The sequence below is a fragment of the Schistosoma haematobium genome, chromosome ZW (assembly GCF_000699445.3).
Source record: "Schistosoma haematobium chromosome ZW, whole genome shotgun sequence".
Taxonomy (NCBI): domain Eukaryota; kingdom Metazoa; phylum Platyhelminthes; class Trematoda; order Strigeidida; family Schistosomatidae; genus Schistosoma; species Schistosoma haematobium.
Window position 1 is genome coordinate 14,474,818 of NC_067195.1, and position 15,032 is coordinate 14,489,849.

The window sequence follows — 15,032 nt, forward strand, 5'->3', positions numbered from 1 at the left end:
ATATAAATTCCATGTTGAGTTAGTATTCATTAAGGAATTGATAAAAATAAGGAAGCGCTAGACAGATGCTTTGTCCCACTTGGGTACTTTTCAGAAATGTGAACCCATCACTCTTTGCCATTGAGTGTTTGAAACCAGATATGAAATCGACCCCCTGTAGAATTGGGAGTGCGCACTACTAAGACAACTATTCATTCCGCCTTTATTCTCCGATTGGCATCAGTTCATTAAATATATATTCTGAAAATAATAATTACAGAATTCATGCCAGTTTGCAGATATGATCAACTTGACATAGACAATAATTTCAAACGTAGGGAACAGACATGTGATATAGAACCCCATGTAGACTAGTAAAGCTTCAAGTTCGACCAAAAGACAGTTTTCCGATGAGATTTCAGACATATATTTGGTACAGTGATACAATTTTGAACGGTATTAAATACGTTACATGTTAAAACGTTGTTGTTAACATATCTGTTATAAACCGACACGTTTTTCAATAAATCTTTCGTTAACTTCCGACAAGTGCTTTACGCATGTAAGTTAGCAAGGCTCCTCAAGGACTAATCACAACAGCAGTTTTTCGAAAATACCTGTGTTGGAATTAAAACCAAACTTCATCGACAGACAGTAATAAGTTCTTCATGATTGCAACGCCAATAAAAAGTAAATGGTTACTCAAGAAGATATAGCCATAGAGGATATTGACAGTCTTTATCAGAGATACCTATCTACACAAATACGAAACATTAAGCAACTAGAACGTCTGGCTATTTTTAGCCCGTTATTGGTATCACTTCACAAAATTTAAATGTAGTAGTACGTAACAACATGATACGTGTTTTAGAATGTAGTTCAATCTCTATAGTATCGGGTAGTAGATATATTTAATGTTACCACATATCAAACTTAAATTTTTATGCGAATATCTCAATGTTAGTCCAGTGATAGTCGTGTTTCGTAAGGACGAATAAGAATTAAGTTTAATAACTTACGAGATGTCCAGCATGAATGGATGAATAATGAAAAAAACTATGAATTACACTAAAAATTCTGGTTTTGTATATAAAATAACTCAATGATTCAAACGTTTGAAATGACTCATTATTAGTATATTTTACTCTACACTTGCAGGAACTCTATCAACTACTGGTCATTCAACAAATTTTGTATTTTCCATTGAAATTCCAACTGATCAACAACAAAAGCACTGGGTTCAACGTGGTGTAGCTTTATTATGTGCACTGAATTATTAAAACAATTAACACATTTGTATTGTTTAAATATAGAAAAATACAAATCAGATACCTTTGAGAGAAATGAACACAATATTATTACTATTAATCATACATATGTATCTGTTCTTTGCATTCGCTGTATTATTTTAATTATAATTAACACATCTTAAAACAGAATAAAAGTAGAAAAGAAATTCAAAAGAATTAGACAAAGATGCAATATGTATGTATGTATCGTCGGTTTCCACAAACAGTTTTATTCTAGCATCTATCCCCTTCGAGGGACTGGCATTTATAACTCTCGTTTATAATAACTGGATAGAAGTTTGTTTAAAGATTTAAACTAGTTTACTCTCCAAGTACCTGGATTTGAGCTACACTATAAGTGTGAGAACTAGTGATACTATCTGGTTACTTAAACCGAAGTAGGTGGAGCATGGGTCCAACCTGTAATTCAGTGACTGAAAGTCGAACGCCATAACAAATAGGCCACCGCTCAAGACGTTTATACATATATACACACATATATGGTAAAAATAAATCTCTTGTGCGCTTCTGTTGATTGATATGTTTACGTGTGTAAACATGGGAGAGGAAACTCTCAAAATAATATTACGACGATTGTAGTACATAAAGTCAACTACTACTGATGAGCGGATAGCTCAGCCCAATATAATTGTCCAAAAGAAGCAAGTTTATCAAAAGTAAATAAACTATTAGCATATTCAAAACAAACGTTATATTTAAAATAAACTGAAAAATTGCAACGAAATACTGACAAATACAGTATAAAAGCTGTCAATTATAATAAAAAAGGGGCTTTCTTTCCTCTCAATATTACAAAAACAACCACTGGACAATTAAGTTAATAGTACAATGGAAATAGACAATCTGAGATTATCTACAACATTCTCAATGTCCAATAAGTAAGACATATCAATCATTTTAGTTGTTTTTCTGTCCATTAAGTAAATGAACGTTTTGCACTAGTATAATTTTTATTGGAGATTCCACCTCCAGCTTCAACTTTTCACATGTTAATATTTGTCATCTGAGATTTTAGTCAGCGTTAAACTAACGTTTTCATAGCATACAATTGGAGATAACTCTAGATGATTGAAATAAAATCTTCTAGGAAAGTTAAACTTTGATATGCAGTATTGAATAATTGGGAAAAAAAATGATCGGAAATGATGGATAAAATACACCTTTTATACATTGAAAACGTTGGAGATAACTAGAGCCTAATATTGTCCTCAGTCGTTTTAAAGTGAAAACAGTTATAATATGTAAAAAAATCTACGAAATTCCGTCTAATGATTTTAATTGTATATCTTTTAAATTACTGACTAATTGAACACGTTGTTCTAATGACCATTGAGGATACCAAAAATGAAATAAACGTACTTGACATTGAAATATATCTGATGAATCTAATCTTTCAACAAATTCTGAATTAATTTGCAAATTCCTATTCATTAAATGTGCTAAGAATGTATCATTCATTTGATGACCAATAGTATTATTCTGATGTATAGAACTATTGTCATGCTCATTGGTATTCATTTCACTTATTATGGATAATGAATCATCAATGGATAAATGATGATCCACCGTTTCGAGACAATTTAATGTAGAAAGAAATAATTCACGTTCAGAGTTGTTCCATTCAGAAAACCAATGAAGAACTAAACGTACCGCCTGAATTGGAGGTATTTGTATATTCATTGAAATTATTGGGTTCCAAGAAATCTTGGCAAACTGAATGTTTCGAAATATAAAAAAGTAAAGTTAAGAGTTTAGTAGTATTCAACAATTGCTTCTCATCAATTGAGAACAGGCTAAATTTGCAAAAAAAAAACATTAATATGTCAATGGATTTCAGACAGAAATTCAGTGAGATCACCAGAAATTTAGTGGACATGAAGTGGAAAGTACTAGAGGATTTAGGATAATTAACGAATATCAGGCGCGTTACTTATTTCCCTTTGTAGAGGGGATTAGTATCAAGTTTTTCCCAAGGGATCTATCTATACAGTAAGACAACGTGGTCAATCAAACTATATTCTAATAAACATACTTAACCCTAAATGGTTTCACTTACTAAATTCCTTTAAAAATCCACTGACTTGTATTCATCCAGTAAATTTCACCTTAGTTGTGTTGTTTCGTTACCTCATCGCTTTTTCTATTGATTATCGTTGGTAGATCCATCTCCTTTACTTCACATAGTTAGGTTTCAAACAAAAATCTTCATCAATCATAACTGCAATATTCACAAACACTAACTGACAGCATCTTACCATATTTTTTTTATCTAATTCTGAAGTTCCCTTTTGAAAATAATTCACTGGAACATGAAAATCTTTTTATAGGTAACTAGATCATTCATTGTAACTATATTCTGTATGAATATGATAGGTTTTCAAATAGAATATGACTTCATTATTTAACAGCAAATCTTGTTCTTAGCCTTGATTAAACATTGTAAAATGAAATGTATGAAGTAATTTCCACTTATTATATAATAATTGTACTTAATGAAATATACGAGAATATTTTCACCAGTCAAGTGGATACTTATTCAATAAAAATGTTTGGGTATTCAGAATTGCCACATTTGGAAATGTAAAGTAGTATTCATGTGTTAGTGTTGCGTTCACTTCTTGTCTGGTCTTTATGATGAAATTGTTTTCTTCATCTAGTCTGTTATAACGACTTCTAGCAGTAACATCATGAGATCTCATCAAAAGTTTCTATCGATCCCAAACAAAATATAACTTTTTCTATGAACGCCTAACAAATTAACCAAAACGTCAAAAAACAAAGCCGACAAAACAGTACAGATATTAGGAATACATATATAACTCACCTATAGTTTCTTTGTAGTGTTCAAATTGAGAAGTTAGACAGTTATTTGCAACTACACAAGGATCATGTGATAGTAAAGGGACTTCATCAGTTTCTACGACATCCAGTCAAACTTGATGCTAACGAATGCCTAAATCATTACCGTTGAAAGTAATTGAGCTGAATAGAAAAAATAGTATACAGGAGAAAATGAACCAATGATGTGATGCAAAAGAGTTAGATTATTAACAAAAGAATGAATAAATCAACAGAATAATGAATTATTGGTATTATCATGTTAGACTGGAGAAGTTGCTTGCCGCAGCGAGGTTATAGGTTATATCTTTTTGAGCAATAGACTCAGTAATTGATCATTCACTTCATCACTGAGAATATGTTACTTTAATTCCTTCGTTTGTCAGTCATCATTGTTCATCTCGTCGTCCTTATATTTGATTATAACAACTCAGGACAGTTTATATTTCTGCCCAAATCTAAACTGATTGACATATTTATGGTATAGTATGATAACTTTTTTTAACTTAATGAAAAGTATAGAAAGCAATTAAGGATTTTAATAAGCTTATATATAATAGCGTAAAGTAAAATGTACTTCTATGGATGTACTAGTTGAGTGCATTCAATTTTAACCAGAACAATAACAACAGAGAAAACGTACATCAACAATACGCTGATAAAAGAAAATAGAAAATCATAACGTAAACAATATTATTAGTAATTCAGTCAAGTACAATGAAATAGCTGCATTTTCTCTTGGAGAATAATTTAACATCATAATAGTATGTAGCAACAAAAAAAGAATACCAGTAAAATGCAACAATAATAATAATTAATTAATGGCAACCATTGTAGAAAAAAAATAATGTTAATGTAATGAACAGTGTGTTAGATAACAAATTCAGTATATAAGTAGTAAAATTTTGATCGCAAAAAAAGTCAAAAAAACATGGTTTACAAATTTCAAAAGATAACAAGCATTGAATTCATGAAATACACATATTATTTAAAATGAATAATCGATTATATACTACTTCCTTCATTTAGAATTTGACCATAACATTCTTGTAATGTATTCATTAGATAAGGTAATAATCCATGAAGTGATAAACGTTTCGGTGCTAAATGTTCAATAAAATCCAATTCAGCACCTAAATACATAATTGCAGAGCGTATTACAACATATTGTATAATTGGTAATAATTGGTCAAGTTGAGATAAATGAGATAATGTATCCGTCGAACAAATTGATGGGTTTCTGCAATCATTATTATTCTTAATTGATGTTTGTAGATGAGAATCGGAATGTTTACTTTTACTAATTATCTAATAATGTTGGATATTTTATATGATACACACAGATATGAGTGAACACAAAGGACTGTAATAGAAAGAGATAGGAAGATAAATAATTACTAAAACATTCGAAATTAGTGAGCTACAGTGTGATTAACAACAATAGACAAAACGTAATAATAAAGCAAAGCTGTGATTACGCAATCGAATATCAAAGAAAAAGAGATCAGTACGATACCAATTTTAGTCCCTGATACTAGAAGTAGTACCATATATCTTATCTGGTCTATGAATATAAGTGACATCACCAACGATCACCATACAAACGATATGCTTTTTTGTAATGTATAACAATTTCTTGTGAACTGACTTATTATTAATCGTTCCCTATTTTGTCAGAAACGTTAAATATAATTTTCCAATATCTGCTTCAATCTAGACAGTACCTGTTGTACGGTAGATTAACAGTGCATGCATTTTTAAATGTTACGAAAGAAATTTCAGACTAAAACTTCTTTGTAACCATATGATAACATCAATATTAGTAACACATCCAATTAAGACGGATAGACCAAATAAACTGACGACTAATTTTATATTAAGAGACATAAAAATTCTGATTTCGGTCCTAAAATAGTAACTTATAGATAAGTTTCGATACTTAACTTTCTCGTGCATGATATTTACTCCAAAGAGCTAACAACCATGCTGCATCAGAAGAAGATAAACGAAAAAACATAGGAATAAAGCAATATTATTTATTTTGAATAAGGGATAAAGTCTGATTGAAATAAATGAAAAGTAAAGCACTGAAACACATTTTATAGTGAAAAGCTTTGTCGTGAAATTATGAATTGTTAAAAGACATCTAAGCTATACGCAGAAGCTTCGTCGTAATACTCTAGAAGTGGAAGGTCTACATTTATTATGCATCAAATTGATAACTATGTTTAAATAACTTTTAAAAAGGTTTCTTATAATCAAAGGGTGAGTACGTCAACTACTTAATATATCACCTAGCTTCAGTATGAAATGCTATTATTAAGCTATTCAACCGATGACTGACCTCCTTTACGAATAAGATATTTACAAGTAGTTGATCACTGAGTAATGACCAATGTTATATGTGCCTATTCGGTTACTGTATCAATTTCCTTGAGATTGTAGGCACGCTTTGCTGAGAAGTGCCAAAGGGGAAGAAACCCGGATTTAGAGTTTGCCTTTTACTACTCTCAGCTATCAACTAAAAACATAGTGGCCACTACGTTGAGTCACTTAGACTTTGTGTGAGCTCACTACTAAATAAAAGTCTTTGACAAGTAAAACATACATTTCCCTGCTGTACAACTTTATTTTAATATTAGTAAGGGAAGATTTATGGAGAAAGTTGAATGTCATTGAGATCAAGAACAGATGATTATTGGAAGCTAGGAATCAGTTGACAGCCGTTTTGTCCTAGTATGAAATTTCTCAAAAGCCCCCATTCATAAGCATACCGAAAGGTATCGTACCCACGATCTTTTGGTGTCACAGAGTGCTTAACCTCTAGATCACCACCAAGCCGGCATACAATACTTTGGATGTTTAACTTCAACCAATTTGTGATATTAATCAACCAAACTCCGGGAATTACCTCCAGCTACTAATGAGTACACGATAACTAATGTTGTACATTTTTTTCATTGGAAATAAGCCAAACCAAGATTAAATTTAACTTACATGATCCATAGTGGGGAAGGTTTGACATATAATTGACATTTTTTTAGTTGGGGGTTTTTTATGGCTATAAATTGAATAAAATAAATGTTTAAATTTAGTTTCGGAAATAAGAGCCAATCAATATGAACGGACAACCCAAACAACATTAATAACTTGATATTAGTGAAAAGTAAACTTTATGAAATTAGTATGATTATTTCATTAATTTAAAGACCAGATAGTATTAAATTGCATTCTCGCAATATCAAACAATTTCACCTTTAACCAACTTTGCTTATCTAAAGTGGTTGGGACATGAAGGTTCAATTGATCATAAAGATTTACAAATTAAGCGTCGATCGACAAATGAGAAATTTTGGCATGTTGTGGAGAAAATAAATCCCATAGGTAGAGGTTCTTCCTAAAATGTGTAGCGCAAATACATCACATTTTTTAGATCAACTCGGTCTTCTCATTGATCAATCAAAATTTATGAAAGGAACTAATTGCTTTAAATCCTATATTTCTCAAACTGACAATACGCACTCAACCTTCATCATACGCACGACACAGGGATGAAAATGTAACTATTACAAGTCATATGTATAATGCAGAATATTCATAAAATCACATTTATTCTACAAATCAATGAATGATAAGGAAATGGTCACTAAATACTTTACCATTCGATCGATTTCGTTGTTTATAAACTTGAATATTACCAGTTAATTTACGTCATAATAAGTTCAACAATTAATCTTTAACATTCATCCTTATAAAACTAACTGGAATGATTTTAGATCGATGCTGACCTCTTGGATTTCAGTCGGGAATAAATGAATGGTTTTTATTTTTATTTCCTAACCTTAGGTATGTTACATCAAGATTAAATGAAATATTACTGAATAGACTGTAGTTGACGAAATCAATATATTATTAATTTGAACTTACCTCAACTCACGAAGAAAACATAGCTGAATTAAAGACAGAATACTGATCCGCTTCAAGTGACTACAAATTAAATAAACGTAGGAAATTTATAATAGTAAATAAATTCTGTTGTATATGAAAGGTGTGCAGCATGTTGTTCATAATGAACTATGTAAACAACGATGATAATTGAATTGGAAGATGAATTATATAGACTAATTGCATCCCTTTTGTCCCTTAGACCGTTTAAAACTTGATAAAACTCAAAATATTAATCAAATATGAAAGAACCTAGGTAAAAATCAATGTACAGATTGATCAACTGTTTGATACCATTAATTGCTTCTGGCCCACTATGGGTTATTTGGAAAATAAATCCTTAATATGTTCTACTTTGTGTTATATAAGCACGTGAATCATTAAGTAATTCATTGGTTAAAAAGAATAACGACTGAATATGATGACAACCAACATTTTACAACGTCGACTATCAAGCTAGAAGTTATTTAAGTGGAAAGACTAAAAGACTGGTCAACCGCAAGATGTTGATATGAAGGCATTACATTTTTGGCATCGATAAAAATTGCACTACATGGGAAAATACGATAAAGTATCCTAAAATTCCCTCAATGCTACGATATGTAATGAATTTTTACTTGACTTATCAAGTTCCCATTTTCCTTTGTTAAACTATCAGAATGATTTGATCCATAACCAGAGCTCATAGAAAACAATGCTACACAAGAACTTTTAAGTCAATTATGTAGACGAGACATTATGATGATGAACAGAATTTTACTTACTGGTGAGTTACTACTGTCAGAAGATGATGTGTCCCATAACCAAAAATTTCTTTAAAAAAGTCAACTTAATACAATAAACATTAATAACATTGACAAATTGCAGTAAAACTAAAGGACGAGTATACTGCAAAGCAATTTGCTGTTCTGCTTTATGGCTGTGAAACGTGGCCTCTAAAAGTACAGAGAATAATCACAAGTTAATAGCATTTGGTCATGAGTGTCTTTGAAGCACTGCTTACGTATTTTGGGACCATCGAGTGAGTAATGTTGAGGTTAGACATAGGGAACTAAGATAGTGAATTTTCATCGACTGAGAAGGTTGGACTGTTTATTCATGCTCAACTACAGCCCACCTCAACAGGAAATATTGACTGGTATCGGAATAAGTTGGAGAAAATGTAAGAACGGTCAAACCAAAACCATTTTATTTGTTTATGAGCCGTGTGGGTAGATGCAGACTAGTTGGTTGGGGAACACATGATTACCGTTAGCAGCGATTAAAGACGTTGTGTAATATGAGTCAGAATTGACCTTTATGACGCATATCCACTCACTGACTTCCTTTAGGTATTCAGTCTAAAATTATCATACACTTTTTACTCTGAAAATTCATTCATTTTTCTTGAACCAAATTGTTTTTATTTAATCTTTTCTACTACTACCACTGATACTGTTACTAATTCTACTACTCTAGCATGCCTTGATAGTTTTTTTGCTGTAGGGTTATAGTGTGGCAACTTGGACCAATACATATATATTTCAGGTCCGATAATATTCATGACTGATTGATTGACAGTAAAGCTATCATTCAGTTAATTAATGACAGTTTGTGCCAAAAAAACCAGAAAGTTGTACTTTTGTATAATTTTATCAATGATTTTATCATATGATCCCCAACGGTAGACCATTAAAATTTCCAAATCCTTAAATTTGGTGTTTTCTCAAACAGATTTGTAGCTGTGGTTATCTGAGTGAATCGAAATGAGTGACAACATATGATGACATATTACATCGAAATTTCTGTGCATGTATAGCCAGATAAAGAAGGAATCTACATTTTTCAATGTGATATTTTTTAGAACTGATACAGTTAGTTTGGTAGACAATAGTCCGTTAGTTTCCATTCGTTGTAGCGTCTTTTGATCCACGTCGGATGGAATAAAGTTGTTCTTTTGTCTTATGAGCTACCTTGATTGCAGTGGGATTTAGAATTTTTATGGTGATTTCTGACATATTTATCACACATGGTGAGATGATTTGCCTTTTTGTTGATCAGGATGAATTTTGGTGTTGCTATGTTGATGGCTTGCTAGACACTTTTTGATGAATCTGTAAGAATAGCTATTTTTAGTAAGGACAGACAGATGATGGTTTATTCAATTTTCTGGTGGTGAGATTGATGTGTTGTGATCAGTTAAACCATTAAAATCAAAGAAAACAACCAAAGACATAATGGACTAATTACAATTCACTATAACAGTCAAACTGATTGGAATGTAACATAGATCTGTTGTAAGACAAATTATTCACCTAAATGGTAAGCCGAATTGTACCATCCTTTAGGTCCGAATTACACTCTATTTACTTTGATTTCAATCCACAGATATAGGGTAATTAGACCTTAATACAAGGGCTATGAAATAAGTCGAGTAGTATATCAAACACTACTTGAGAATTACGTTGTGATACAATAATTTACTCAATGAATATTTGATGGAATTGAATTAGTTTTTGGTAAAACCACATAAAGTTTGGATTCTTTGATGTATTTCCTTCTAGAGAATAAATTATTATTCGTCTGTCTACTTGTAGTGGTCAGTATGGCAACTGTACAGTTTATAAGTATGTATACGTACACAACAATGATATATCATAACCGAAAACTGACAATTCTAGGGAAAATATAAACAAATGGAATCGATTATTATTTATCACAGAATTAAATCTACTTCATTCTAGAGAAAGATTAATTTGCTAATCGGTAGAACACATACACATAATAAAGATTTCACGTTATGTCCATCACATATTGGTCTCAGTTGGTGTACCATTAAAAAGCAAGGAGCACTATACAGCTGTTTTATCCAAGTATGGGACTCGTCAGTACTGCACATCCACAACTTCACAAAGGACTGAACTCATGATCTTTAGGACTCGCGGTCAATGCTTAATAATCATCAGTTTGTGATATGCCGCAACAATCATTCAGTCCCAATGGTGTTAACTGTTTCGTTCCCAGCAGGTCTGATTGATCTATATCAGAGAATATAACCTATAAATTAAGTCAAACACCAGAAAAGTCGAAAGAGCTTAGTTTTAAATTAACAGAAAAAGAAACAAAACTTAAAGGACTTACTTATCTAATTCAAGGTAAGAATAAAGAATAAAATCGAGTTTATCATGTGATGCCTGACGATACGTTCAACAGGGTTGATCCAATAGGAAGGACGATTAAACATCGAGAAATATTGGGTGCTGAATGTTTTATTCTAGTTTGAGCCCTCCAATTGCTGTCAGTTTGTAAGGTTAACTATTTTCCAACTATATAAATATATAAGCGAATAGCAATGATTGTATCCTTATTCCCATCTTCACAGAAAACTGACTTAAAGATTGACTTCCCGAAACGCTAGACGGCAGCAATGACGCTCCATCGAGTAAACTTTTTTGGATTTCTTCAGACTAATAATCAAAATTATCAAACACTTGAATTATTTTAAATTTCAACCGCTGAAATTATTTCAAATATAATTTTTATATATAATGAATTAAGTGGAGTATGTTATACAACACATAATGGATAGTTGATTGCATGATGTAGTTAACCAATACATGATATTATTTATCTATTTTAATATATAAACATACACTTCATTTGTATTTATATTGCGAATTTTAAATGAAAATAAAAGTGATCTACCTAGAAAATGAATCTCGACAGAAAATGAAAACTAATCCTTAATCAATACAAGAATGTAAGGTAAGTGATGATAATGAGATATACATGAAGTACACACGAATACACAAACAAACATACACACATACATATACTTATTTACCCACTTAATTGAACTTCCGCTAATCTGCACAGAAATAATCGTTTACCATTAATTGAGTTATATTTTGCTTCAAATTTTCTTTTACGTTCGTTTTTAATATTATTTTGATTAGAGGAATAAAGGCGATGGTAGTGGTCTACATGAGTTGAACGTGTAATTTGTTCATTAATTTTTTCATGTCAAATTTTTCATTAACAGTAGTAAACTAATAACACTTTATACTTGGCTTACAAATCTAATTAATTACTAACAGTATATATATACGATCAAATTCTCAACGACCTACAAAATTATTTGTTTTAAACAGATTAAAATACCTGAAAATGTTTATTCTCAATCCATATGAATAAAAATTTTAATAAAAACTTGTAAATTTACTAATTTTGTGATTTTATACACGGTAAACAAAACAATCGAAGTTGAACTTGAAGCAGAATGAAATACCGTATCAGTACAAATGAAATAAAACTAACAAACTGAATAGTAGAGGAGACGAAAAAATCATAATAATAAATAATAATAAGACAGACTAATCAACGAGACCATATTTCACAAAGAACATGAACGAATACTAGAAGGCAAGATCTAGAAGGAAATAAGGAGCGAATTCATCTGAGCCATTGTGACCAATTCTCAAGCATTTCGCTCAACATGTCCAACCACTTATGAAGACTATTGAGCGGACCCCAACCACGTTATATATATATATATATATATATATATATATATATATATATATATATATATATATACCCTTACGTCATTCCAAACCAGATTCCCGATTTTCAGTACTTTTCATTGTCACTGATACTATGATTATTTCAGTTTCTTTGCTATTCATCTTTATCTTATGTTTATGTATGCTACAACAACTTTGGCAGAAAAGCACACGTTTGTTGTATTTCTGAATGGCAGTATTATTAAATGTACCACTGAATTTATCGACCACTAGAAGATTACACGATAAAATGTTTAATATATCCTAGGGAAATATGAGGAGAATAGTAAATAATTGTTAGTATCACATGACGATATGACTTTGAATACATATATAGGAAGGCGAAAATTTAGTAGTCAATTTACACAACAGCTCGATTATTGTAATATAATCAGATCTCTGATACATCAGAAGAAAGAAAGAAGAAATATGTAGAAAAACGTTTTGATTAGTGAAGTTGAACCACGACGAGTTTAAGACAATCACTCACCAGTGAGATTAAAAAGCGGTTGCACAATATCGCAAATTGACTGTAGCTAGATATATAAACACTATTGGATACCAGAGCAGTGGTGTGAAGATTTATTTATTTATTTGAACACATGAATATTGGTACAAGAGAGCGCCAATATATATGCGCCACACAAAACAATGAGAATTCGAAGAGAAGTAGAAAAAAAAACTAAGGAGCGCAAAAGAAAAAGAGAACAATGACGAAGAGATTAGAGTAAGGTAGTGTGGTAGTAACGAGGGAACGAAAAGGTACAATCAGAAGAAATCTTTCAGGTAAAGGAGACACAACCACTTTTTATGAAGAAAGTAAAAGAAGGTTACAGCAGGATCGCCACTGGCTTCTATTCTGAGCCATATCTGATAACGTCTCTAGCCACTGTGTAGCACCATCTCTCAGACCCCAACCAGGGAGTCGTGAAGGACCAACAGAAGCCAGTCCCGTGCAGCTTTCTTTCATACCACGACACCATGTCATGCACTGACCACCTCTCCGCTTCTTCCAACTAGTCCCAGAGTCGGCAAATAATGCACGACGTGGAATTCTCTGGGACGACATTCGTAGAATATGTCCAAGCCACCGAAGTCGGTGTTTCAAGATGGTGACACCAATTGAATTACCATCTCTGTGCCCGAACACACGATGCCGAACCTCTGCATTACTGACATGGTGTAGCCACTGAATGTCAGCAATCCTTCGGAGACAGCGATGATCGAACACAGAGAGTCGTCTAACGTCCTCAACTCGGAGAGACCAGGTTTCACAAGCATAGAGCAAAACTGCTCTCACCGACGCGTTGTAGATCCGACCTTTTACAGCCAGACTAACATCACCAAGGCGCCAAAGATGGCGCAGATTGGCCTAAGCCGCTCCAGCTTTCACCATACGTGCATTGATCTCATCACTCACACCCCCACCAGCACTTATGCAGCTACCTAGATACACGAACTTCTAGACTACTTCTATCTGCTCCACATCCAGAGTGAGTACAGGATTAGAATCCTGACAGTCTTGTAGAAGTACTTTGCACTTCGAAGGTGCAAAGCACATACCATACCTACGGACATTGATTGACCACTGATTAAGTGCGGATTGCATGCCTTGGGCATTATCGCACAGTAAGACAATATCATCCGCATACTCAAGGTCGAGAAGTATTTCTCCAGGCAACAGATCCACACCACCATTACTTACATTCATCAGAGCTGTTTCCAGAATGTCATCGATGGCAAAGTTGAAGAGGAATGGTGAGATTGGGCAACCCTGCCTAACCCCACTGCTCGAATGGAACAATGGAGAGAGGTGGTTGTATGCCCTCACTCTGCTTGAGGTGTTTGATATAGGGCCTTTAAGATGCTAATTAACTTCTCAGGAACACCCTTCTTCAATAGACAATCCCAGAGAACAGTCCTATCCAACGAATCGAAGGCAGACCTGATGTCAAGAAACACTACGATTGTTGGCCTTTGAAAAGCATGGCGGTGTTCTAACATTTGGCGGAGGGTGAAGATATGATCAATACATCCTCAACCAGAACGAAACCCAGCCTGCTCCTCGAGAGTCAATCTTTCTCGAGTTTTGAACAACCTACGAAGAATGACGGAAGCCAATAGCTTGGACGCAATCGGAAGTAAACTTATCCCCCGATAGTTGTTACAGGAACGACGTAGCACTTCGCCAGAGTCTTGAATACGGGTCTCGGATAGACAACAAACATCAATATTAAGACTTTCCAAAGAAATAGCCATCCCTATCTGTTGTCCGACCTCCATAAATGTGCGAACGTTGAAGGCAGCCAGTTTGAATGGTGCACGTGGTTTCAGAAAAACTGCTTCAGTCCTCGTATTCGGTGGTAACATACAATTTTCAACCGGACAGTGACTCGAGAACGTCTAGATACAGTCGAAT

General features: G+C 32.9%; 2 protein-coding genes across 3 annotated transcripts in view; one reads left to right on the forward strand and one right to left on the reverse strand.

Annotated features, from left to right (window-relative positions):
* The window catches only part of DNAH1 (Dynein heavy chain 1, axonemal), a 44,284-nt gene extending 42,940 nt beyond the window's left edge, over positions 1-1,344 (forward strand). The window contains exon 20 of the mRNA XM_051210484.1: positions 1,138-1,344. Within this exon, the coding sequence (XP_051070478.1) occupies positions 1,138-1,259 (122 nt within the window). The 3' untranslated portion in view covers positions 1,260-1,344. The remainder of the gene's footprint in view (positions 1-1,137) is intronic.
* On the reverse strand, positions 6-12,580 carry MS3_00002833 (uncharacterized protein). 2 transcript variants are annotated; one of them, XM_051210485.1, is made up of 6 exons: positions 11,193-12,580; positions 8,055-8,114; positions 7,125-7,188; positions 4,114-5,490; positions 2,649-3,002; positions 6-240 (listed from the first exon to the last, which is right to left on the reverse strand). In XM_051210485.1, exons 5-6 carry the CDS (start codon positions 2,967-2,969, stop codon positions 220-222), a joined length of 342 nt encoding a protein of 113 aa, XP_051070479.1. In that variant the 5' UTR covers positions 2,970-3,002; positions 4,114-5,490; positions 7,125-7,188; positions 8,055-8,114; positions 11,193-12,580; the 3' UTR covers positions 6-219. The 2 variants fall into 2 exon arrangements, with proteins under 2 accessions (XP_051070479.1, XP_051070480.1); XM_051210486.1 differs by lacking the exons at positions 6-240; positions 8,055-8,114; positions 11,193-12,580 and adding an exon at positions 315-596 and having other exon boundaries at positions 7,125-7,733.
* Between the last annotated feature and the right edge of the window lie 2,452 nt (positions 12,581-15,032).

Excerpts from the sequence above, each read along its gene's own strand:
- MS3_00002833 (XM_051210486.1), bottom strand. The coding sequence starts at position 2,969 with ATGAATATACAAATACCTCCAATTCAGGCGGTACGTTTAGTTCTTCAT. Across the intron at positions 597-2,648 it reads CAGATATATTTCAATGTCAA|GTATTTTCGAAAAACTGCTG; the intron begins GTACGTTTATTT and ends ATTCCAACACAG.